This window comes from Fusarium oxysporum, chromosome 8 (genome assembly GCF_000149955.1).
Source record: "Fusarium oxysporum f. sp. lycopersici 4287 chromosome 8, whole genome shotgun sequence".
NCBI lineage: Eukaryota > Fungi > Ascomycota > Sordariomycetes > Hypocreales > Nectriaceae > Fusarium > Fusarium oxysporum.
Window position 1 is genome coordinate 3,772,826 of NC_030993.1, and position 24,420 is coordinate 3,797,245.

The window sequence follows — 24,420 nt, forward strand, 5'->3', positions numbered from 1 at the left end:
AATGCTGCCATGGCTCGCCATCCGAATAGCGACGGGTCCTTCGATACAAATTGTCCAGACTTGCCATATTCTCAACATTCACTGTACTCTAGTCTTGGGGCCTTCAGAGCCCCAGACGAGAAGTCCAATCGAGCGGGCTCTGGATCTGAGATATGCCATATACAGGGTTGAAATCATCAATGAATCTGTGTCCAGCTGCATCGCCGACAAACTCCAGCAATCTGATATTGAAGAGGCCGTTGACGAGGAGGGGAGGAAGCTCATCTATAGTTCTCATATACCAGTGGACAAGAATAGGTCCTTGGATAAGCCCGAGTAATGCCGTGAGTGCTTGTTTAGAAGTTAGTATCTTTGAAGCTATCTACTTGCAACGTCCTGACTGATTTATTATATTTTATAGACTTATATGCCGTATAATAAGTTCTATAGTTCGCAATTGCCTTAATTTAATTTAATTATATAATTAAACTTCTTTAGAGAATTAATACCTTAATTATAATAGTTAAGGAAATTATAATTATATTATAATAAATAAATAATTAAATTAAAGGAAGTAAGTCCCATGATTAGTATGGATTATTAGGCCTTTATAAACCTATCTAAAATTAAAAGTAAAAGTAACTAGGCAAAGAACCGCTGGCATTAATGGCAGGAGAAGTACTAAAACCTAGCTTATTAGGAGTATTTTACTTACCCTGATATTTACGTTGATAAGCCTACCTAATTTATAGATTTTAAGTCCCTAAAGAATATAAATAGCTATGCAACAGTAGTTTTTACATCCAATATCCTACTAAGGGTTTCTTAGGACTAGGCCTTAGCAACGCTCCTTAGTATCAGCCAGTCCTCTCTTTTAGGATAACGCAAGGCGCTTATGTGCTTTAGTTGGTGGTCTTGACTCTCTGAACTTGAGGTACTGACATTATATATCTATAAGCCATCTATATGCATCTATTTAGCACGTATAGGCAGGTAGCATAGGATAGAATAACTACTGAAAGGTTTAACCTTAGAGATATTAGCCCAGTGGGCGACAATTAAGTCAATTATCCGTGGCCCTTGGTTAGACAATTGAGCAAGTAGATAGGGTCACTGTTATACCTTGGCCTGGCTATCTTCCCTCCTGTTTTGATGCCCCGGGGAACTAGCTCATTATTATGAACTCTTGCATGGAAATAGGTCAACAGGGACTTCTAAAGGGCCAATTTAAATCTCGATTTGTATAGCATTATCGATATCTAGGGCTGAAGTGGATTATATGCTGGTTGACTCAGCTTTATAAGCCTGGCAGATTTTCGCCCATCCTAGGACTCCATACTTTAGTTTCGCCAAGTATTATTGCCACTCATTGGATTAAAATGAGTAAAAACATCTGTTTGGACGACGAATATAAATGGGGGCAAGCAGTGACATAGAAAAGCCGGCCTAGGAGCGAAAACGGGCAGTACTGGAATCACAGACTCCCGAGCGTCAACATGTGGTGGGCGTATTTGATACAGTTGGAATAAAGCTAAGCCCTTCAAGACTTTAAATAAGATCATGCGTTTATAGTCAGATGCGGAAAAGCAAGAATTTTCCTGTCCATTTTGACCATGCCGTGGGATTGGGTCCAAGATACTAGGCTCCTTGATGTGCAAGGTGATTGACGGCCTCAACAAGTCACCAGTTCCTGTTAACGTATTAAATCCCCTATATTAGTTTCTTGGGATAAACCCCCGGCGATGCAAGCTATAGTTGCTTAACGTGATAGTCAATTCTGACGGAATGGGATACATTGTGGTAGCCGAGCAGGTCGAAGTTCTGGGATCCCCAATAAACGAGCCATTCGTAAGATCTATCTTTAGTGATGTATGACGCTCAGGAACATTCTCCCCCAACCCACGGGATCTGGCGGTCCACATGTTGGGGACAGGTAAATCGCGGGAAGAAACCCTCACGTCGGTCCAGAAACAAACCGACAGTTGCCCTCAACGGCTACTAACATAGAACAAATGAATTGAATAAACCGGTACTTGCGGTGTTCAAGGGATGGGGACTTTGGAGCACGAAACAAGAGGCACTAGTGTCATATAGAGTCTGGGGAGATGGCGACAACGAGGTATCACTTCTAGTGCTCACCAATTGTAAGGACGATCTTCATCATGGCGGAGGAGCATCTATACACTTGCTGCTTGTACTACTAAGCGATTTTGGTAACTTAACAAGTGCCTGTGCCTGGCTGCCTAGGCGGTTGGTCTTGTTGGTGATAGTGCCAGATTAATGGCCGAGCAGGAGCACAGATCTGGCCCCTCCAGTGTCGTGCTCTGCGTGTTGGATATCGCGGTCCTAAGGCGCCCGGAGAGAATTTACATGTATTGATGAAGATTGTTCAGCGCCGAATACATTCACCTCTTGACCTGCACCAGCCGTCGAGTCTCGTGTTTATGAAGGCGGTGTACCCGAGGGTTTGCTGCAACCTCAAATAAGCAACGTCCTGACAAAACTACCTAACAACAAGGTCGGTTCCCAATGAAGATCCTTGTGCAAACCATCTATTCATTAAGAGCGCGCATCATGATTTGGGACGGGCTCGTCCATGGACATCTCCATGATAAGCTCCGCCCAGTGTCCGGACGGTTCAGTGGTTTTCCATGGCCATCCACGGAAGGGCATTCCCACCAGAAATCTCCCTCACCAAGGCGCAATACGCGACCTTCCACACAGGAAACACCTCCTCAGGGCCAGACAGCATCACGGTCAAACTCCTCGAGGCCATATGGCATATTATCGGGACGCATGTCCGCCACCTTTCCAGGCATGCCTCACTATAAGATATCATCCAGAACCATTTAGGGAGACGGGAGTGATCATAATTACGAGACCGGGACAAAGGGATCTCACGAAGCCGCGGACATGGCGGCCGATCTCACAACTCTCCTGCCTCGGCAAAGGTCTATAATAATTAAATTATAGAACTATAATTTTTACGCAGTTAATTGCCATAACGAGTGTTATTTAGAAGCCAGCAGGCTATGCTCTCGAAAACCAAGGAATGAATCTTCCAGTCCAAAGATAACTGTTAAGCTAGATCTGGTGTATCTCTGGGCAAGAATGGGAAATGAATGTGGGAAAACAAGAATGTAGGAAACCAGGCACATGCCCTTGAAAGTCATATAGAGACGGAAGTGGCAGCAAAAGCCTTCCCTACCGCTCAGATGACAAGATCCTTCTCAGACCCTCTCCCTTTCCTCACGCAACACCTCCATCTTGGCATTTTCCACCATCTCCACGTTTGCCCCCTCTCCTTCCATAACCACAGCAACTTCCTCGAGTGAAACACCTTTCGTTTCGGGATAGATCAGCCAGATCGTGAAAGTCTCGACCCCAAGCAGAATGACATACACTAGATAGTATCGCCACTTGAGGTTATCAAGACCAATTGGGTTCACAAATTGGTTAAAGCCAGTACCACCCTTGTTCGCCAACTGCATAATTGCAATACCCTTAGCCCGATGGATGAATGGGAACACCTCAGAAATATAGAGATATTGTAGAGGCATCATCAGGTTGTAGAAGGCATAGTAGATAAAGATCAATGCCACGACTGCAATTGCAGCAGAGTTGTTGGTTTCATCTCCAGCAAAGACGGCAGAGGCTCCTGTCCAGCAAGCAAATACAGCACACATCGAGCCAAAGCCAATAAGGAGTTGCGTGCGGCGGGGGAACAAGCCTGTGCCGAAATTGGCAGCTGCAGCTCCGGTAAGGAGGTTCCAGCAGCTAAGTGAGAGGTTGATCTGTTGCTGACGCAGGCGACTGGTGATTCCAACGGTTGCTAGAACCTTAGCCAGGTAGTAGCTAACAAGTCCGTTTCCAGCCCATTGGGAGAAAAGTCCAACGCAAAGCGCAACTGCCACACGACGAAGATTGGTTCGAGTCGTGAAAAGCTCGCGCCAGGGACGTGTAGACGCCTCCTTCTCAAGTCGCAGTGTTTCGCTGATTTGACGGAATTCGGCGGCAACAAACGCTGAATCGGGGTCGCCCTCGCCATGGAATTCGACCAAAATAGCTAGAGCTTCTTCGTGGCGGTCTCGGGAGATGAGCCAGCGAGGGGATTCTGGCACGAACCTAGATGCGGGAAGGGAAAGGGTCAGCATAACCACTCAGGTTCATGATGGGGTTCTCTATTTTCTCTTACCATACGAAGCCCAATTGCAGTAGTGACGGCACAATTTGGAAAATTGTCGGGAGGCGCCAGCTCCAGTCCGTCGTCCAGTTATAAGTGCCGAGTGTTAGGCCTGCCGCTAGGATCGAGCCAACATACCACGAGACTTGGAAGCAGCCTATAATGACTGCACGTTCCTTGGGATAACACAATTCGGTCAGAAGCTGAGCCGCTCCCGATAGGCAAATCGTCAAACCGAATCCCATGATAACCCGTGATGCGATAAGCATCCCGATATTGAGAGATGCAGTTTGAATAATAACCCCAATGGTGACAATGATGGAGCCGAGGATTACGCTCATCTTTCGACCCCAACGATCATTCAAGTAGGGTATGATAGGCACTGCTGCAACTGAGCCGATGGCCATCGATGCCGATATAAGGCCTAGAGTCGCTTTCTCAGGATAGCCAAAGTGCGACTGCCACTTGTCAATGGCCTGGAGACCATTCAGAACACTCCCATCGAAACCTTTCAGTCGCAGGTGTTAACTCCTATTCCAATCCGGTGATATAAGGAGAGATACTTGCCTGTAGTGATTTCAACACCTAGACCTGCGGGTACCAATAGGCCATAGAGTCTCCTGAGATTTCTCTTTTGGTGCCAGGGAGTCTTGTCTTCAGCGAGCAGGCGTGACACTTCGGAGGCGGCCGCAACGTCGCCAACATTGCGGTCGTGTCGGGCTGTGCCGGCGGCCTTGGTCGACATGTTTGATAATCTCTGGAGCAAGACAAATTTCGTGAAGTATGGTTCCAATGTCTTCATGCCACGGGGAATGAAATTGGACTGTATGTGAGGACGCAAGGCTGCTTTATTCTCGTCTCCATCTTTCACGAACATCCCTTAGTGTAAGATCATGAGCCTGGACGGGTCAAATGTGACCGAGCTCGGCCTCAAATCGCATCCGATGAATGGACCCCGCACCAGCTGGGGTGCTTGGAATTGAACCAGAATCAGGGTCAGGGTACTAACGCCAGGGCCAAGTTTAGCCGGCCGATCATTCTACCAGGATCTCTCGGGTCATACTGCCGGCTATTCATGCAATCCACCTCGACTCATACAGCGAGGTGCGATAAGTTTGAAGACACCAAGAGGTACCGACGATCGAGGCTAGCCGAAACGGGCAGCTGTTATGCTGCTGCTGTGATATTATAAACAAGGTTAATTAGAACAGCTTTAGTACTTTAGATACTAACCTCTGTAGTAATTAGAGCTAGAACATAGTTCGGCATAGTTACGCAAAGGTTCTTTACGACCCTATCTTTAATATTATCCTAAGCTTTTACATAGCTAAGACTAAGGCATAATATATATTAATTATATCTCTGTATAATTTAATTACATATATCACTAATATATCTATACCTTTATTAACACCTATAGATTCTCTATAGGATTTAGGTTAGGTAAATAAGGCAGCTAAGTAATTAAATTAACTTCTAGCTCTTCTAATAGGGACTTAATAATCTAGGCTATATATATAAAGATATTATCATAAATAAAGATATTATTAAATTAAAGAAATTATAGTAAAATAAAGGTATATAGTTTATAAATGCTAATAGTATTAATATTATTAATAAGATATACTAATAGTATTTAAGACCTATAACTAAAGGTAATCTAAAATATTTATTATATAGCTCTTAGCCTCCTAGCCTTTTAAATATCTTATATATATAGGACCTTATAAGGTAAAAGAAAGGATTAAATAGGCCTTTTACTTTAATTAAAGTATATTATATATTTATTACTTTATTTAACCCTTTTTTAAGTAATCTTATAATATTATATAGCTTAATTAAGCCTTTTATAAGCTTATAGTAATATTAAAGCTATATATTTCTTTTATATCTAGTTGTTTTTACTTATCTTATATAAAACATATTATAAGAAATACTTCTTAAGAATATTATTAAGTAAATTAAATTAGTCTTTTATTATTATATGTAGATTAGTTATAATAATATAATATATCTAGTTATATTACCTTTTTATAAGCTTTTAAGATATAACAAATTATAATAGGGTTATATTCTTAGCTTTATATTATGCCTAATAGTAATACATTGTGTAAACTATCCTAACAGAGATGTAGGGGAAACACTTATAAATATAACCATAAGAATAGCCCTGCCTCTTTAATTTATATATTTATATCTATAACAAAGGCATAAGTTTCTTGCCTTAAGGTATTATAAGGCGTTATTAGGCCTTGTGATATATATGTGGAGGACGAAGGAAGAGCAGCATTAAAAACGCGGTTCTGATCGGGTTAGGACGGGCCGAGATATCTGCAGATGTATTTAAACTTATTGCATCCCATTGTATGTGTTGCGGGGAAGCATATCGCGGGGAACATGCCTTTCCCCCAATATCATTTTAGGCTAATAGAAGCTTAAATTTAGTTGCGGGTTGGCACACTGGCTAGACCCCCGTCTCACTAATCAAGAACAATGACGCTGATATCTTTATCCTGGGGTTGAAGTTTGGGGGCGGGGGCGAAGCTGAACCGAGGGCATGACTTGAGGTGGGAAAGATCTTGCGGTTGGTCTCCATATCCCGTCGTTTGTAAGGGGGAACATTTTCTGTTAGACCAACGTGCATCCAGAAGAGATCAACAACCTTGGCGGGGGGCAAATCGGTAGCCGGCTTGGCGTATTTGGTCGCCAAGTGCGTTATGTATGTTCTTGACACCGTCTTTTAGAGCTAGGCTCCCTTTGAAGATGACAACACGGCGTGAGCTCGTTATCGGGATACCACCTGGTATTCTGTAGTGGCTACCAAAGTAGAGGTGGTTTAGTGACACATTAATGGCATTTCTTGACAAGCTTTATGCCCTTAACATGATGAAACCAAATAGAAAAAAAGAATTTTTAAAAAAGGCCTTTGCTATCGAATTGGACTAAAAGCGTAGGGCTGAGGGGGAGCGGAGTGGGGGGATAACGAGTAGGGATTATCTAAGAGCTAATGGCGTGGTAATACAGCCTAGACCAGGCAATCAAAGGTGGGTATGTATTGTGTAACGTAAACCAGGTAGTCCAACCCAGCAATCAAAAGCTTTCGCTAGCGTTTATTGGTACTGTTTTTCGCATGCATTGAAAAACGAACCCGGTAAGGAGGTGGCCGCCACAACCTTCCGCAACCCTGTTATCCCAGGTTTCAATCCCGATCCGTCTGTCGCGGTCGTACACGATGCAGGTTCTGCTACCTTTCTTCTTTGCACGTCAATGTTTGAATTCTTCCTCGGTTGCGCCATCTATTTCTCGAAGGACCTGGTGAACTGGTCGCTCATTGGCAATGCCTTGACTCAGCGCAGCCAAGTCGAGATGCGCACCATAGAGCCAGGCACGGGTAGCTGGGCCAGTACTTTGAGGTACCGTCCAATAGACAGCAGAAACGGCCAGGGAAGATTCTACCTCAGCAACCGTGTGTTCCATCGGTATCGTCCGACCATGGATGCAAGTACTTATGATGAATCGATGCTTAGTTGTGAGCGTAGACTGATTGTTGTCAAGGATCGCGTCTTTCCTCGAGGCTTCTATGTTTACACGGATGACATCTGGGACTCCGATTCGTGAGTCACCACACGGTATCGCTGAAAGATCCCACCTGTTCAAACGAGGGGCGTACTACTACCTCATCACCCCAGAGGGCGGAACGGAGGCTGGGCACCAAGAATGGGTCTTTCGAAGCATAAAAGGTCCTTATGGGCCTTGGGAGTCTCAAGATAAGCCAATGTGGTATAACGAACCGACCGAGGACGTTCAAAGGACCGGTCATGCCGACATCTTCGAAGATGGGGAGGGCAACTGGTGGGCGGTGCTTCTGGGGGTTCGGCGTATCAAAGACGAGACTGGGAGGTTCCTGGAACCTCAACTCGGAAGGATTGGCCGGTCTTCAACGATGGCTCCAACATATCACTATTAGCCCAAGGCCGGAGGCCTGTGGTTCAGCACCTTACTCAAATAAGAAAAGGTGAGGTTAAGTGGAAGGCAGTTCTTCATGAGAGAGTTCTGGAACTGGGCTGGTATTAAAAAGTACGTAATAGATTTATTATCGTGAACAGTTCCTCGCAAAGCTAACCATGATTCTAGATACGCTCCTGAAAGATTGCTATACCCTTACAGTGCGGCGAGGCGCGCCACGCCTCTATGGGAATCGTTACAGTCTGCCATCGCCAGGGTGCCCCTCCATGTTACTAAGAAAACAGACATCTTACAACGAGACCTTTCAAGCCAAAATGCAGTTCAATCCCAGGAAACATGGTTACGAAGCTGGCATCGCGCTCTGGTGGAGTCAATTCTCTCACGCTACAATCGGAATCACACTCGTTGAGCTGTACGATGGTCAGTCGGAAAAAAGAGTCATCCTTCGTTGGCCTGAAGGGTTGTTATCAACAGAGACCAGGACCATGAAGTTACCAAACTCGTCAGACCTGCACAGAGAATCATCCAGTACTCTTCAACCATTCACTTTACGGATTGAGGCGCAGCTATCAAGCTATAAACTTGTACTCTCATGGAGAGATGTGAATTGCGATTTTGACTTTTCGGCTAGCTACTTAACCGTGGCACCACCAGTCGGGAGTGTTTACGGTGGGATGTTGTTTGGTTTGTACGCTCTCGGTGATGGAGAACCGGTTCTGGACCCCGCAGACTTCTCAGATATATGTATACTAGAAGGCTGAACGAGGTCTCGACATATCTCGTGTTAGTAGAAGCAATGGCAGAGTCAGTTTCAATAAAAAGGCCAATTGGTGACATAGTAGCTCTCTCACACCCCAGTTGATTGCAGAGCAGGATACCAAAGAACATTGACTGAATGCGTATTTGAGCTTGCCCAACTAATACTAGTAATGTATTGCACACCCGAGACAACCAGGTAATCTTACTCTCTCTTGACTGGGTCCCTGACGAATGGTGGAGTGGTTGACTTCAGACGTTGCAAAGAATATTGATTTCAGGTGTTTAAGCCATAGTCAGATACGAAGGCATTGGGACACTGACCAATTATCCTCCATGCTTAGATGATTGATTGTGAGGCAAACACTTCTAAGCAGCATATAAGCACATGGCAATTCCTAAATCAGTGAAGTCACCTATCTACTTCATACTGCGCCGTGTCGCTCCATCTCCTCTCAACACCCCACAACACCTTGATTCTCATCAGGATACAAGGTACCGTCCGACCTGGTCGCCATTTTCACAATTGCTGGCTTCTCCCGCCAAGGAGCCGCCTTATCGTTGCCGAAGAACGTGCCCCATAGGGTTCCGCATTCATCCTTGAAGAACGTGTTGTGGCCGCCACAAGGTATAGCTTCATGGAACTGACTATAAGGTCCCAACGGATGCGATGCTATGCCGACATAGCTGCTATAACGCCCACCTGCAGCCATGAACTTGGCAACCGACATGTAATACTTCTCTTTCCACTCGAATACGAAGCATCCCTCATCTCCAACATCCATCCTCTTCACGTCGCCGACTGTCGCGTTCCATCCATCATTGATCTTGACGACGTTTCCATTTTCGTAGCACAGATAACCGGAGCGCGGGTCGGTGATGGATGTAAACAAAGATCCGTCAATGTTGTTGAACAATATTGTGTCTTCCCCCCCAGCAACTTTGTAGGGACCTTCCGGTTTCTTCGTAGTTGAAACCAAGAGTTTTGAGCCTTTGGACTGCAACGAATAGATGATGTAAAAATTGCCGTTCAGATACTGAAATTCTGGTGCCCAGACTGCGCGAAAAAGATGTTCATCTTTGTACCACCACCAGGTCTTCTCATCTTTGGTGCCATCACGCTCGAAACTCCAGACAAGACCAACGTAAGACCATGTCTTTAGATCGGTTGATTTCCAAAGATTGATGCCCTCGTTATGAACCCACGCGTCGTTGTCGGCTCCCGTGCCTGAGAGATAATACGTGCCGTCTGGCCCAACAGTGACCGTCGTATCTCGAAGATTGATGCCTTCAATCGATGGTTTGATCTCGGGTAAGAGCCCTGACGTTATCACGGAACCGTTGGCTTCCGCTTTGTTGAGAGGTGCCTTGACGTTGACAGCTTGAGTGATCGATGCAGATTCACCGCACGAATTTTTAACCACAGCCTTGAGACTATAAGTCCCCGGACTAAGGTCCCGAGTGTTCCAGAGCAGACCCCATGGATAATCGCGATCCGTGTAGACGGACTTGTCATTGACAAAGAACTCAACATTGTTGATCGTAGTCGTGTCTTCAACAGCTACAGCGAAAGCCATTGAGCCACGAACTGTCCAACCGGAATCTGGAGATTCATAAGGACTTATCAGCGTTATCTTTGGGACAGAGCAGGCACGGGCTGCATTGCAAATTGGTTCAACTGACAAGGCAGGTTGTGCCAGTGCCAGGAACAGGGCAAAGAGATAGAGGGAATGGGCTGCGAGAATTGGCATGCTTCTGGTAGGAAAGGTGGGTTAAAGAAAATGTGTTGACTTTGTAGGGGGCGGTTATTGGGAAAGTCGTGGTCAGCTTGATTCGATGGCATATGGGAACTCTGAGGTTTTATATAAGCTGCTGGCAGTCTTGTAAATAGACTATGACCACGGAGCCAAACCACTCTTCTTGGTAGTTGATTTAGGCTTGTTCAACTGTGGGGAAATGTAATAATAAGATCTTGGCTATGTCCAGCGAAATGTGGGGTAAGCGCCAAAATACTTGCACAGAAGTAGGCGGTCCCATCAGAGGTTTAGGGAGAGTCTGGGGACATGGACCCGAAGAGAGGGGCCAAGGGAAAGGATAAATGAACGGCTCTGGTAATGCCTGTCGTCTTCCGTAATAGGTAATAGGGCCTAAACAATTTAGATAGAACTCCTCTATTGCCAAGTGTTATACCCCACCAACTTTGGGGGTTTATAAATTCTCTTAAACTTAGTTCAGAATCCGAGGTTGTATTTTCGTAGCCTAAAAATTATTTATAGACAATTCCAATAGAATTATCCATATAAATACAATTTTACAGGCTATATATTATTATAATATTACTTATTACTAAGTTATTAGTTAATTAAAACTTTTACTTATGGTTAATTAGGGTTATTTAAGATTAGTATTATTTTTAAAGTTTATAAAACTTTAATAAAGGAGATTTTATAAAATAAAATTTAAAATTATATAGTTTATTATATTTTATTATGTTTTATTATTATATATATATTTTTTTAAGTCTATAAGTTAGGCATAAAAGGTATATTTAAATATGTTTAAAGTTTAATATAATTTAAATATTTATTACCTCTTTGATGGCAAAGCTTTACTAAGTTCATAATATTATAATTAAACACCTTAAATATAACCTAAACCTAGCTGTATATATACTAGTTAATAAGCCTTATTTACTTTTTAGGTAGCCTTAATCTTCTTTTTATAACTTGCTTTAAAAATATACTTTAATTATCTATTATAGTCCTACTCTATGTTAGTTAAAGGCTAGGTAGTAAAGACTATATTATAAACTTACTAGTAAGTGACCTAATTTAAGTTTTAATTATAACTACTAATAGTTGAAGTGTTATTTTACTGTGTTTATTATTACTGCTTTGTCTTATGACCTGATCCAATGCATTACTAACCGGCTGAGTCAGCCTCGGTCCACTACCTTGTGAATGGAGGCCACTTGTTCAGTTGGATCTTAAGGTTTAAGGCAGCAGCTATATAACCTTTTGACTTAATAATAAGGTTATTGTGTTCTTAGGCGTAGTGTATGACGCCTTATCTTATGGTTGTATTTAAAAACATCTTGTCTTGCTTTATGTGTGGCTTCGGCATTGCTTCTCTCTTAATAACTACTAATAATATTATAGCTATATTATTATAATACCTACTATTAAAAAAAGTCTATTAACACCTAATCCTAGTACACTTTATCTAATAAAAGGCTATGATATAATTAATAAGGTTAAAAAAGCTATTAAAAAATATAATTATAATAAACTTTATAATATAATAATAAAACTTTAAAAAGACTAAGGAAAAAAAGATAATAATAATTAGTAATCTTTAATTATAAGATCCTCCTACTTATATAGCCTTATTATAAGCTAATTAATAAAGGCTTGCTTAATACTAAAATAAAGTAACTTAGTAAGCTAAAAGGGAAGTTACTTAAAGGGGCAAATCTAGGCCAGAGGGAGAGGAAGTTTATTAAGGCCTATGGTTTATATGATAAGTAGCTCGAGGCCATCTAGTGGCAGGCCACGAAGGTACTGGAGTTGACCGAGCCCTGATGATAGATAGACCAGGCTGGTCATAGTCTTCGACTATAAGGGCGTAAAGATAAGGGGGATAGTATACTGCAATATAGATAGAAGAGGGGTAATTGCAAGGCTCTATAGGGGGAAAATATGTTAGGTTTCTATAACAGCTGTATAATCTATTAACTTAATAATAAGTTTAGTATGTTGTTAGGCGTAGTGTATAACGCCTTATCTTATGGTTGTGTTTGAAAACACTGTATATAACTTGACCTAATAAGATTTAATTTTATAGTCTGCAGTTGCTTACCTCGAGTGAATAATTCATACTATCAGACACATCAGGATTATGGTTTCAGCTTCCTGAACTACTAACACTATTGCACATCTGTTTTAACAGCATGCCTGCATCCCTGTATCATAAGACTGCCGACTACCAGAAAGTAGCTTTCTAGCCCTTCTAAACCTTATCGACATGTTCAGTCTTAGGATCAATATCTTCCTTCGTAATACCCCCTACTGCAAATCCAGCCAGTCGAGTCGGTATGAAGTTGGCACGTACATCATCTTGTGCGAAGAGTTCATCCATATCCTCCAGAGCAAGTCCTGAACATTCCTGTTAGTAAGGCCGAGAGAATTCTAAAGGCAGAGTTTTAACTCGAGAACCCACCTTTAGTTTCGGGAACAAAGACCCAAGCAAATACAACCATCGTAAAACAGAACGAGCCGTAGACAAAATAAGTGCCAAACCCTCCCTTGCCAAGCGTAGCAAACATGCTTGGTGTGCATTTGGCAACCACAAAGTTGAACAGCCATTGGCTGGCAGTCGCCATGCCCATCTGGAGAGCTCGCATACGAGCAGCAGGGATTTCCTAGATGCTGTTAGTTATGAAATGAAATCAGACAATATAAGTCATTACCGAGCAGTAGGTCCAGACCACAGGACCCCAACCAAACTGATAGACAGCAGCAAAAATATAGATGGCCACTATGGCAACGTAACCTGGAGCTCCAACAGGAGAGTCAGGCTTAGGAGGGTCGAATCGAACATAGAATCCGACGTAAAACAACGCCAATCCTTGCACAACAGCAGTCCATAAAAGACTCTTGCGTCTCCCAAGTGTGTCCGTTACAAAGAAGATAAAAATGGCACAGGACACCATCTTTACAATACCATAGATTCCGGTGGCGAACAATCCAGCTGAAGAGGACGATAACCCTACAGATTTGAAGATTGTAGGTGAGTAATATGTCATCGCATTGGTACCAGTGAGGTTACTCCACATCATGAGCATGATGCAGAGAAATGTGCGACGTCTATATGACTTGACGGTGAACGCTTCTTTAATCAGAATCCAGGCTGTGCTGTTAGCGACTAACAATCGCTCTTCCTCGAGCTGTAAATAAATTCTATCCATCTCATCCGCTATATAAGGGCAGCCTGGGGGCAATCCTCTCAAGTTTGGAAAAGAAACCATGATGGCCTGTGTTTGGGCTTTTTCTGGTCAAGAAATCGAAGCCGATTCGATGGGCAAATATCCATGCCCAAAGATATATATGGACAACAGGAAGAGCCTGCAAAGGAAGGAGGTATTGATGAATTGTGCGTGTCCCTTGACGTGAAGCAGGCAGCCGTAATTGATCCAGAACGCGAGCTGTCTCAAGACATTAGTCGATCTGTTAACCATTGACTTTTTATCGCAACTCACCGTCAAGCCTGTAACAATAGAGAGCTGGTAGAAACCAGTAAGCAGACCTCGGATGCCACGCGGAGCGTTCTCGGATACATAAAGTGGGCTAACGGTGGAGGCGATGCCGACAGCAATGCCAGTGATAAACCTGTGCCAAGTTAGCACGGCAATGTGACGATCTGTGAGCCGTTACCAACTTACCTTCCGATATACATGAGTGAAAGATGGCCGCTAGCAGCAGCTTGCATGGCAACACCAACGAATACCAGAAGAGCGACAGCCATAAGGGAGAGCCGTCGACCAATAAAGTTGGCTAGCCACATGGATATAATACAGCCTAGAAATGATCCAGCCTGGATGGCTGAGACAATGTTCGAAGAAAGATTGGCGATTTCGGCCGCAGGTTTATCGGTTAGACCATACTGTCTTTGCCGTCTGTTAGTTCAGATAGAGACTTGACATCAAGGCGTAGCTACTGACTCTTTGAATGTAGGCATGGTAAGTACGCCTCCCATAACACCCATATCCATCTAAGGGTATTAGTTATTCCCATTCTTGGTTATTGTGTTAATGAGTTCGTATGCTTACGCCGAAGAGGAGTGCACCACCGCATGCCTGTAATCAGTAGTTAGTAAGTCGATCTGCCAGAGGCTTCTACAACAGTCACAAACTTACTATCAAACTAACCAATACAGTCCTCACATTGTAGATCTCTGGGGGGTCGTTCTTCGTTGCGTCGTTGCGCACAAACCTTTGCAAAAACATGATGAGTCTAGATGGTGAGACGATCTGGTGCGGTAAAGCTACTGATCAAATTCATTTATTCGTGACAAAACCATAACCTTTTAACTATCCCGACTCCGCAACTTCTGTGCTCAGTCACGAGTCAGTTCTAGAGGCCGAGGCGCCTCAAGTCTTAACGGCAATAGACGGCGACTGGATCTATCTCATTCAAGCCTACCCCGCAAACGCCTTCCAAGGATAGCGCCATCTATCTAAACCTTATGCAGGTCTAGGCTTGTAAACCCCACCAAATACTCTTTTCTCGCATCATTGCCACTTCGCTTAGTCCGGGGAAGGGAGTGACTAGGCTGTGAATACTGGGGAAGGGCGGCTGTAGACGGGGTATCACGCAACGAATTCGAGATATCCATTCCCCGCTCATGTGACATATCCTGCCAAACCGGTGAGTTGGCGCATTTGAGTTGCATTTCCACCAATCAGATTGACCACAGAAGATTAAGGACATCGACACTGGCCATGATCTCATTCTCCGAGGTATCTATTGCCGTCTTGACCCCACATCTTGTCCGTAGGCTTAGATGTGTTTTCGTGCTGCATCAGTTAGACTTGAGGGTGTACGGAATAACGCTGGTTAGTCCGGGGGCCTGAGTCTCCGCCAGGCAGTCCTTCGGTCTTTTGAAAGTATTACATGGGATAAATAGAAGTTATTTTAAAGAAAAAGTTATTATCCACTCCTTAAATACATATCATACTTCACCACTACGTCTGTAGTCGTAATCCTGTTGGTGATAACTACTACTACCTCTTTAGTAATAAATAATTACAGCTTCCTCTCTTATAATATTATTACCTATTATTTATTTCTCCATATAGTATTAATTACTTCAGCCACCTTTACGAAGTATAAACTTATATAGACTATAATAGGGTAGTATAGTTAAATATCTTAGCAGCTTATAGTGGGTAGTAACCAGGCTGACCTGCACTGTTAAAAGCAGCGCCGATTTAGGACTAATCTATATACTTAGAGCTACTAAAGAGTATGCTCACCTCTGAGCCAAAAATGGCTCAGAGGCATTTCTATCTCCTAAATAGACAACAGATCCGCTTAAAATGTAGAGATATGTACCTAGAAGTCGCTACTCTGTAGCTTACAAAGCCGATGCTATTGCTAAGAGGAAGGTGCACATGTACAATACTATGATACTAATACCTTGTGACATATTCAGTAACAAAATACCTTCCAACGATGAACATTACTTCTGCAACATCCATATTCTAAGACATACTGGATAGTCACAGCGCAGCGGAACAAAGACATTTTTCGAACATTTGAACTTTACAATTTGGCCATTACTTATGCTCGAAACCTTGCCCTACACTGAACTTTGATTCTTCCTACGCAATGTATCTACAGTCCATCCAAAGGTCTATAGACCGTCATCCAACGCTAGAATCCGTCAGCATCCCACTGGAAGTCACGCGTAGAAGAAACACTCACAGTATCATAAGGTTTCTCGGGGTCGACGAATCTCACATCTGTCGCAAGGCGAATCTTATTCTCAGGATCCCGATTCTTGCAGCTAGCATGGACCATGTAAGGATTATGGAAGATGACGTCTCCTGCCTCATACTTGGCAATGAGCCACTTCCTCTGTGTCTCCTTGCCATAGGCGACCGTGTCTCTGCTCAGAAAGCCACCATCATTCATATTCTTGTTGAAAGCACTGACCCGTTCCTCGTCGGTCAAGTTATGTGCGTTCTTGGCAAAATCATTCTCCGTTTTCTTGCCAACATCGGTTGAGCCTTGCAGGTACATAAGACCACCTCCCTCGAGGGAAACGTCACCAATGGGGATCCAAGCAGTCAGACTGGTGGGAGGACCTGCTCGAAGGTACATTTGATCAAAGTGAACCGGCGTTAGCTCACTATTGGGCACAAAAGCCCGTAACATCGTGCGTTGCAGCATGTGAGGGTTCTTCCAGCCTGTAAACTGACGGACGAAGTCGTGCAGCTGCTTGTTTTTGCAAAACTCAACGTAGAAGTTGGCTTCGTGTGCCGAAATCATAAGATCGACGTATCGTTCACTGTCCGGATCGTCCTTGAGGCCGAAAAGACGGCGAAGGTTACCCGGAGGGAGGTATTTGCGGGTATCTGCACCGGAGTAAATGCCATCAACTGGGTCGCTACCCTCCTGGAGAAGACCGCTGGGAGCCATGTGTGTAAAATAGTCCCGGCGGCAGTCAAGAGAGGCTTCCTTGTTGATGCATCCCTTGACCTACGCACAGAAAGATTAGCAGCATGTTCATGATGCTTCCAGCATTGATGTTAATGGATATACTGACAAATAGGTAACCATCTCTTTCGAATCTCTCATGCATTACCTCGATTGGAGTGTCCTTGGTTGTTGGTTGAAGATAACCAATCATATCGGACTCCATGGGCCCATAGTTCGATTCGAGATTCAAAGTTGCTGGGTCCGCTGGAAAGTAGTGCCCATAGGGATCTTGAGAGGCTCCGTTCAATACCTTGAGATTGTGAGCTGAAAGTGTCGCAGGCTCTTCAGCGGGCAGGATCTCGGTACGGCTGGGGGCCATACTGAAAGGTATCACGCTGAAAAGTGTTTAATGAGAGAGGTGATAAGAGCAATGGCTGGATAACTCGGACTTGAAAAGTCAGGATATGTCATGGCATAACGGATTGACTGATCATCAATTGACGAGTAGTGATGCTGTTCTTATATCCGCTCCCGCAGACAACTCAAAGTGAGTGGTTACGATATAGTTGTCAGACAAGCTCCACTGAATTTCATATTCAATGGATCCAATTACAATCTTTCTAACGTAATTTCTAATGCACATTGGTCAAGCCGACGAATGGTCATTCGCAGAGCGCTAGCCCACACAAGCAGAATGATTTCATGTCAGCAGTGTGTCCGTCTATAGCCGTCTACAGCCTAGTGTAGAATCTCGGCAATAGATGGTTATAGTTGCCCCAGTCCTTCCCCGCAAGGAAAAAGTTGGGGGTAACACATTCTCCGTGCTGCTTCAACGAATGGTACCTTGGTCAACCCCGGACTTTATTATCGTGTTCGACGGATTTACTGCTAAAGCTGATCCTTTCAATATTTTTATCTGGAGCCATGACAAAGGGTTTGGGTTTCAGGCAGTACCGGGCGTGCGTTCGATGCCGTTCGCGGAAGACGCGTTGCGACTTGTGGGCCACCCCGCACCTCAGAGGTTAAGAGGAATAACTATCGCTGACTGATTGATTATAGAGGTTCTGGTGGTGATGCTGGAAAACCTCCTTGTGCAAAATGTCTTAGAGAGGGTGCCGAATGTATTCTTGCAGGTTCCCGAAGAGGAGGTGATTATTCTCACCATCGTCGCTCGCGTCAAAGTACCAAAGACTATCGAGGAAAGACAGCCCGTTCGGTATCTTCAAGCGACCACGTCTCTCCGCAACAGACAAGCATTGCAAAACCCAGAGAAGATAACGTCCATGACAAGCTACAGAACCCTAGCGATGCTCTGCTTGTGCTTGCACATGCAGCTGGTCAACCTGAAGATGAAGATGGCTTGGACGAGAATCAGCATGCGTCCAACGAATATGAGAGCCAAGTAAAGGGAACAGAGGCGTCACCATCAACCATCACGATGCAGATAGCTCGACCTGGCCACCTACAACCAGGAATGGCCAGTGAGGCAACCGTCAACGATTACCCTCCGGTCAAAGATGGGACTCTCGATCCGATCATTCTTATACAGTTATTGAGGCAGTAAGTAAATCAATCTGTGAATGAAGCTAATCGCTGAACTCAAGTATACCATTTCACCCAATACTAGCTTATACGCAGTTTGCACCTGAACATGAAAGAATTTATAATCGTCCCATAGCTAACACTAGCCCCAAGCTATGCAGATAATTTCCACTGTTTCTTTCCCATAGTCCCCACGGATGTATTAAGACCAGAATGCATCCTTGAGACAATTAAAACGGAAACGTTTCTCCTCACAGCTATCCTAATCGTTGCCTCAAAAGAGCGGCCTGACCTCACAGAAACGCACAAATCCATCTGGGAGTACATGAGAGGTCTGATTCTGAACGTGGTCCTGGGCAGGGCTTCCGTCCGTAAGGTCGGGACCGTCGAGGGCCTGTTACTAATGGGTGAATGGACCCTGCACAACCGGACCCAAGTTGATGATGGTGATGAAGCTGCGGCCTGGTCAATCGTTGGTCTGGCTGTGAGACTGGCATACTTGCTACGCTTAGAGGACAGTGGCTTCAAGGGAGAAGATGTCGAGCTTGATTCTGTTCATCGAGAAAGACTTGCCTGGACATGTAAGCCTCCCATCCTCATGGCATAGATAAACTGAGTATCAAGCTCATATGTACCCTTTCAGTCACATATCTCTCAGACCGCCAGATCTCGATTCGAATGGGTCAAGCTTTTTGGTGCCGAGGTCCCGCTCTCTCAGCACGTTTCACTGCCCGAGACTTCCCGACCCTGCAGCCTACACGGTCTCACGATGAAGACTTTGCTTCGTTCATTCAAGCTCAAGTCGAATTAACGACACTCTTCGGTAATGCACACGACATTCTCTTTGCCTCCAGATCAAGGACCGCTGAGCTCATGATGCGAGGTGACTACACCAAATACGTCGATGACACAACAAAAGCCATGTATTCGTGGCAGCATGCATGGGCATCTTTTTCCATCTCACCCCATCTCAAGAGTTGCTTGATTTTAATGCAGGAATATCTTCGTCTCTATGTGAACGCATTTGCGTTTCAAGCCGTCATCTACCGTGCATCCATCAACAATGGTACTAGCTCTGATTCTTCGAATGATTCTAGGCCAAGAGCTTCTAAAATATTTCCTGACTCTGCAATGGCGAGTCCCGATGCGCGACATATTTACGAAGCTGCCGATGCTGCAGAGGCGTTGATCAGGATTGCGACAGATGACATACATCCCGAGAAGCACCTGCGCTACATGCCTGCACGCTTCTACCTGTAAGTGTGTCTGGGATCATGCTAAATGGATGCTGACTGGGACAGTTACGAGATTCATTCTGCTGTTTTCTTATACAAAGCTCACGCCTGTGGTGCCATTTCTTCAGGAAAGCATACTCATTTAGCATGTCTAATGGGTCGCTTTATTTCAGTTCTCAAAGTTGCCGCAGTTGATAAGAAGCACATCGCGGCGTCATATGCGAGGCTTTTGGAGAGACTGTGGTTCAGACGAACGCATACTTTGTCGGTCAACAATGAAAATCTGAACAACATCAATGACGAACTGAGAAATTCTGCGATGGCAGATATACTGCCAACCGTGGGAACAGATGCTTCCATAGCTCAAGTTCCTTACTTTGACGATCTTGGCCTGCAGTCATTTGACTTCACAGATACAATGGACGGTTTATTTTCGATGCCGTCAGTTGCTTCATGGGATCCGATCTCTTTCTTCAATATCACATCTTAATAATGACATTCAGACTTTGACAATACTGTATTTGAAGTTTCCCACAGCATTTCTTTTCTGACTAGGTAGTGCTTTCCCGGCGTCTTTTATGTATTACTTGTGGTTTTAACTCAATAATACATTTACTAAAGAGGCTATACCTGATAACATCGCTTAGATTCAGGCTTGACGTTTATGAAAAGGATAATTATATATATCACGGGCGTATATAGTAAAGCAGTCCCCTAGTAAAACCTGTCTAGGGAAGAAACAAATTAACATTTTAACTTCTAATAGTTAGTTCCTAAAGTACTCTCTTTTATGAAGCTTTATTATACTTATTATAAAATATCCTTTTCTTAGTTAATTATATTTTTATATTAAGACAAGATGCCTAACTTAGTGGATACAGATACTCGACATGTGGTGTAGTCCTACAATAATGAGGCCAGCTACGGGCGGGGCCCTAAGCATATAATGCAGTCGTGATAGGTAGAGAGCCGATATCATGTTGGTCCTACCGCATTGAACCTTGACATTGCAAGGAATCAATGATCACAAGGAAATTCCACGTCATTCGAGCTATGCTTGTACTGATAGAGGGTGACATGCCTGACTGAAAATAAAGGCCGCTAAAAATTCGAGTACTGTTTATATATTAACATAATTACATACCGCGTACTAAGGATCTTTCTTCATTTAATAATTACAGCCTGATTGTGTGATCATCGCAAGAAGAATCTTCTTTTACAATATAGTAACGTTGTTAGCTTTGACCATAATTCACGAAAACATTGACCCTGATGGGGACACTTTGATTATTATCTGCTATTTGCCAGTACTCTCTCAGAACGCAACGGAACCTCCTGTAAGGTTAATGGCAAAAACTATGCATGCAATAAGGGAAAGGTATATGAGAACTACTTATCTTACCCATACCCTGTCCTAGAAAGTTGATAATTAAAGCATAGAACTTGTTTCTAATGAAAATTCTGGCTAGTGTACTACTCAGAGCGGCGGGGGCGATAGCAAGGCCTGTAATAAGTTGGGCGGTTCTATCTGCTGTCCCGGTGGAAGAATGAAGGGCAAGACGTGCCCTTAGTGCCTTGAGGAACGAAAGACTCGTAGAGGACGGGCAAAGAAGCGGGGCTCCAGAAGAACCCCAAATGTTGGATTATGGTCCTGTATTACGAAACCTTTGATAGATCGATATCCTGACCTTAGTCAGAGGGGGCGTGACATGACATAAAACCCCTCTCGAGAAAAGAAGGGCCCGGAGGCATGCTTGATTAATACAATCATCATCTTTGTTCTCCACATCGGATTAATCCCTAATCAAGCATATAGACCAGAACTGCGCCGCATTTCCACTTCTGCACCAATCAGAATCTCCATTTTCTTACCGAATTTCCCCTCTGGAAATGCGCCGCGTTTCTTCCACGAAGGCCCGTGCCAACCATGTAGACGACCGCGCTCTACCATGCAGTACCCACCTGCCGGTCAGCGAAAAGGAAATTCCCCATACAAAATGTCAAACTTCACTTGCACAGTGCTTGGCCAAAATTGAAGTTATTTACATGGAACAGATCGTGTCTTATTAAGAGTTTTATGCTGTTTCATATTTCAATGTTCATTTGTATTTCACATAAGCAGTTTGGTCGCATGGCACTAATGTAAAATTTCTCAAAATGACTCCTTCATCACCCAGCCTCCCCAAAATTTCACCAAACTTTTATCTATAGCAGCTTCCTTTAATCGCCTTGAAAATGCCGCAATTCAGTTCAACCCTAGTAAGTGAAGAGTCCGCTGGTCAGACATAGCCAACTGCAAATCCTCTACCAAAAATGCACTAATTGAGCCATCTCAGTCCAGAATCCAACAGGCTCACCCAACAAAGAGCTTTCATAAGCTTCAATCTGAGGACGTTCCCAAATCAGATCTACCTTATGCGGCTTGATATACTTCGTTTTCTTGACTACCTTCCACCCAATAAAAAGTATTAGAGCAACGATCTGCATTGCATAGTTCTGAAAGAATGCTTCGACGCTCCACGAGCGGAATGCGTAGTACCCGTAGGTGAAGAGAATTGTGGTCTGGATGACAAGTGCAATCCAGGCGCCATAGGGTTGAAAGTAGCCATAGTAGGGACGGCTCTTGCGGTCGACGTTTTGAGCTACACATGCTCTGTGGTAATTGATGAAAGTTATGGACATGATGACGAACGAAATCAGTCCACCGCCAGTGATCAGAGCGATAAGCCATGTCAAGACAACAGCTGAGCTACTGCTGACCTGAGTGAAGCATGTCAGCAGAACGTTGAGAATTCATGAAGGTAGTGCACACTTACCTGTAGGAAAGATAAGAGAGGAAATAGCATGACGATGTAAAAGCAATACACTGGAGTTCCTCTCTTGTTACAATACCGTAGGAACCGCGGTGCCCGACCTTCAAGGGCTAGTGAATACAAGGCTCGAGTAGCACAATAAGTATATGTATTACCAGCTGAGAAGATCGAAGTGAGGATCAAGGCATTGACAATATGGGGCAGAACTCCAACGCCAAGTGTCTCCATAGCAATAACATATGGCGAGGCTGCAGCAGTACCGCCACCTCCCCCACCATAGTATAGCTCGACCAGAGTTGGGTGATTATATGGGACAACAATACCAACAGCCAAGGCCCCGATAACGAAGAATATGCAGAATCGGTAGTAAACAGTGATAAAGGCGGATTTGATATATATAGATGGTCGTTGTGCTTCTGCAGATACCATTGAGATATATTCGGGACCAACAACCGTAAAGGACGCCGTAAAGAGGGCAGCAAGAAATCCTTCAAAGCGGCCAAGGTCGCCGGTCGATAGATAAGTCGCAAATGGGGTCGAGAAATGTCGAAAGCCGTATGCATCACCCTGAGGGTTGCCGCCAACCATCGTGATAAAGGTGAATGCGAAAAGAATAAAGATAAGTATGAGTTTTCCGCCAGAAAGCCAGAATTCTGCCTCGCCATATCCGCGTACCGCTACGATGTTGATAAGTCTGTTGTCACAAAGTCAGCAACTCTCGGTGGTTTTGGAACTCCGGAGGCGAAGTCAACCATCAGAAATAGTAGAGGAGGCCATACCCATAAAGAATAATAACAACAGCACAAATACCAGCGGTTGGCCCTGGTTTTGTAATCTCTGGACTCCAAAAGGATATAACCAGATTCAGAGCAGTGATCTCGAAGGGGATTAGAAATGCTTCATAGAGAAAAAAGTTCCACCCCGCAAGAAAGCCCAGGGCATCATCGACCCAGTAGCCCGCAAGCCGAATAAAGCCACCGGCGACTGGCATATATGTGTTCATTTCGGCCACGGAGTTATTGACGAGGGCAAGAACCATTGTGTAAAGCGTAAAGGCGAGCAAAAGATTGGCAGGGCCACCCTTGGCCAGCCCACCCCCGATACTGATGAAGAGGGCTGTTCCGATAGAACCACCAGCCGCGATAAGTTGAATTTGTCGATTGTTCAACCTGCGGCGCAGATGACCCGACTCAGCCAGGCCATCGCCCTGACCAATGCTACCAAGATCAGCAGAGCCCACGTTGTCTTGCTTCTCTTTGTCCGAGTACATTGGGGTAGACGAATGAGGATCCATGGCGTTCAGCATAGAAGAAAAGATAGAAAATCGACAAAATGATGTAGCGTAATGGGAAATGAGAATTCAAGATGGAAGAGACGGAATGCAATGGGAGGTGTACGGATGTTAAATAGTCAAATGAGAGATGATAAGCTCGAGTCCCACCTCCGCACCATCGTTCCATTATCCCTGTTATTCCCTAGTGGCTCTAACCGTACCGGATGAGCGGGTCGGCTTTCGACCTATCGAAAGATACACAAGCCTCTTGGTCTCGGAATCCCTCCTAATAATGATTCTAGCCATTGGGTGTTGAATCAAACAGCCGGGCCACTAAGATCCGGAACCGTCTAGACAAGCTGGGGAAATCCGGGGAAGTCTGGGATTTTGCCCCTTGACTCTGTCCAGAGGCTGGAAAGCGACATGCGGGTGGCCCAGAGTGTCGATATTTGCAGTGGTTCTGGTTTCAATC

The 24,420-nt window shown here is 44.3% G+C and overlaps 9 protein-coding genes across 9 annotated transcripts; 3 read left to right on the forward strand and 6 right to left on the reverse strand.

Moving 5' to 3' along the window:
- Positions 1–3,209: 3,209 nt before the first annotated feature.
- Positions 3,210–4,972, reverse strand: FOXG_15783 (uncharacterized protein; the record flags this gene model as incomplete). Its single annotated transcript, XM_018395898.1, has 3 exons — positions 4,730–4,972; positions 4,175–4,670; positions 3,210–4,104 (listed from the first exon to the last, which is right to left on the reverse strand). The coding sequence occupies exons 1-3, from the start codon at positions 4,962–4,964 to the stop codon at positions 3,210–3,212; spliced, it is 1,626 nt and encodes a 541-aa protein (XP_018256197.1). The 5' UTR covers positions 4,965–4,972.
- Positions 4,973–6,626: 1,654 nt separating this feature from the next.
- FOXG_22135 (uncharacterized protein) lies at positions 6,627–6,758 on the reverse strand (the record flags this gene model as incomplete). The annotated part of the gene is made up of 1 exon (XM_018402532.1): positions 6,627–6,758. One exon carries the CDS (start codon positions 6,756–6,758, stop codon positions 6,627–6,629), a length of 132 nt encoding a protein of 43 aa, XP_018256198.1.
- A 671-nt stretch (positions 6,759–7,429) lies between these two features.
- Positions 7,430–8,129, forward strand: FOXG_15784 (uncharacterized protein; the record flags this gene model as incomplete). The annotated part of the gene is made up of 2 exons (XM_018395899.1): positions 7,430–7,641; positions 7,718–8,129. The coding sequence occupies 2 exons, from the start codon at positions 7,430–7,432 to the stop codon at positions 8,127–8,129; spliced, it is 624 nt and encodes a 207-aa protein (XP_018256199.1).
- A 313-nt stretch (positions 8,130–8,442) lies between these two features.
- On the forward strand, positions 8,443–8,889 carry FOXG_15785 (uncharacterized protein; the record flags this gene model as incomplete). The annotated part of the gene is made up of 2 exons (XM_018395900.1): positions 8,443–8,548; positions 8,783–8,889. 2 exons carry the CDS (start codon positions 8,443–8,445, stop codon positions 8,887–8,889), a joined length of 213 nt encoding a protein of 70 aa, XP_018256200.1.
- Positions 8,890–9,339: 450 nt separating this feature from the next.
- FOXG_15786 (uncharacterized protein) lies at positions 9,340–10,635 on the reverse strand (the record flags this gene model as incomplete). The annotated part of the gene is made up of 1 exon (XM_018395901.1): positions 9,340–10,635. One exon carries the CDS (start codon positions 10,633–10,635, stop codon positions 9,340–9,342), a length of 1,296 nt encoding a protein of 431 aa, XP_018256201.1.
- A 2,257-nt stretch (positions 10,636–12,892) lies between these two features.
- On the reverse strand, positions 12,893–14,888 carry FOXG_22136 (uncharacterized protein; the record flags this gene model as incomplete). The annotated part of the gene is made up of 9 exons (XM_018402533.1): positions 12,893–13,038; positions 13,103–13,304; positions 13,353–13,792; positions 13,908–14,091; positions 14,142–14,271; positions 14,325–14,549; positions 14,604–14,653; positions 14,712–14,738; positions 14,799–14,888. The coding sequence occupies 9 exons, from the start codon at positions 14,886–14,888 to the stop codon at positions 12,893–12,895; spliced, it is 1,494 nt and encodes a 497-aa protein (XP_018256202.1).
- A 1,390-nt stretch (positions 14,889–16,278) lies between these two features.
- On the reverse strand, positions 16,279–17,464 carry FOXG_15789 (phytanoyl-CoA hydroxylase; the record flags this gene model as incomplete). Its single annotated transcript, XM_018395902.1, has 3 exons — positions 16,279–16,317; positions 16,369–17,145; positions 17,213–17,464. The coding sequence occupies 3 exons, from the start codon at positions 17,462–17,464 to the stop codon at positions 16,279–16,281; spliced, it is 1,068 nt and encodes a 355-aa protein (XP_018256203.1).
- Positions 17,465–18,009: 545 nt separating this feature from the next.
- Positions 18,010–20,352, forward strand: FOXG_15790 (uncharacterized protein; the record flags this gene model as incomplete). The annotated part of the gene is made up of 5 exons (XM_018395903.1): positions 18,010–18,083; positions 18,145–18,645; positions 18,781–19,208; positions 19,271–19,883; positions 19,929–20,352. The coding sequence occupies 5 exons, from the start codon at positions 18,010–18,012 to the stop codon at positions 20,350–20,352; spliced, it is 2,040 nt and encodes a 679-aa protein (XP_018256204.1).
- A 1,814-nt stretch (positions 20,353–22,166) lies between these two features.
- FOXG_15791 (uncharacterized protein) lies at positions 22,167–23,969 on the reverse strand (the record flags this gene model as incomplete). The annotated part of the gene is made up of 3 exons (XM_018395904.1): positions 22,167–22,622; positions 22,679–23,369; positions 23,455–23,969. The coding sequence occupies 3 exons, from the start codon at positions 23,967–23,969 to the stop codon at positions 22,167–22,169; spliced, it is 1,662 nt and encodes a 553-aa protein (XP_018256205.1).
- Between the last annotated feature and the right edge of the window lie 451 nt (positions 23,970–24,420).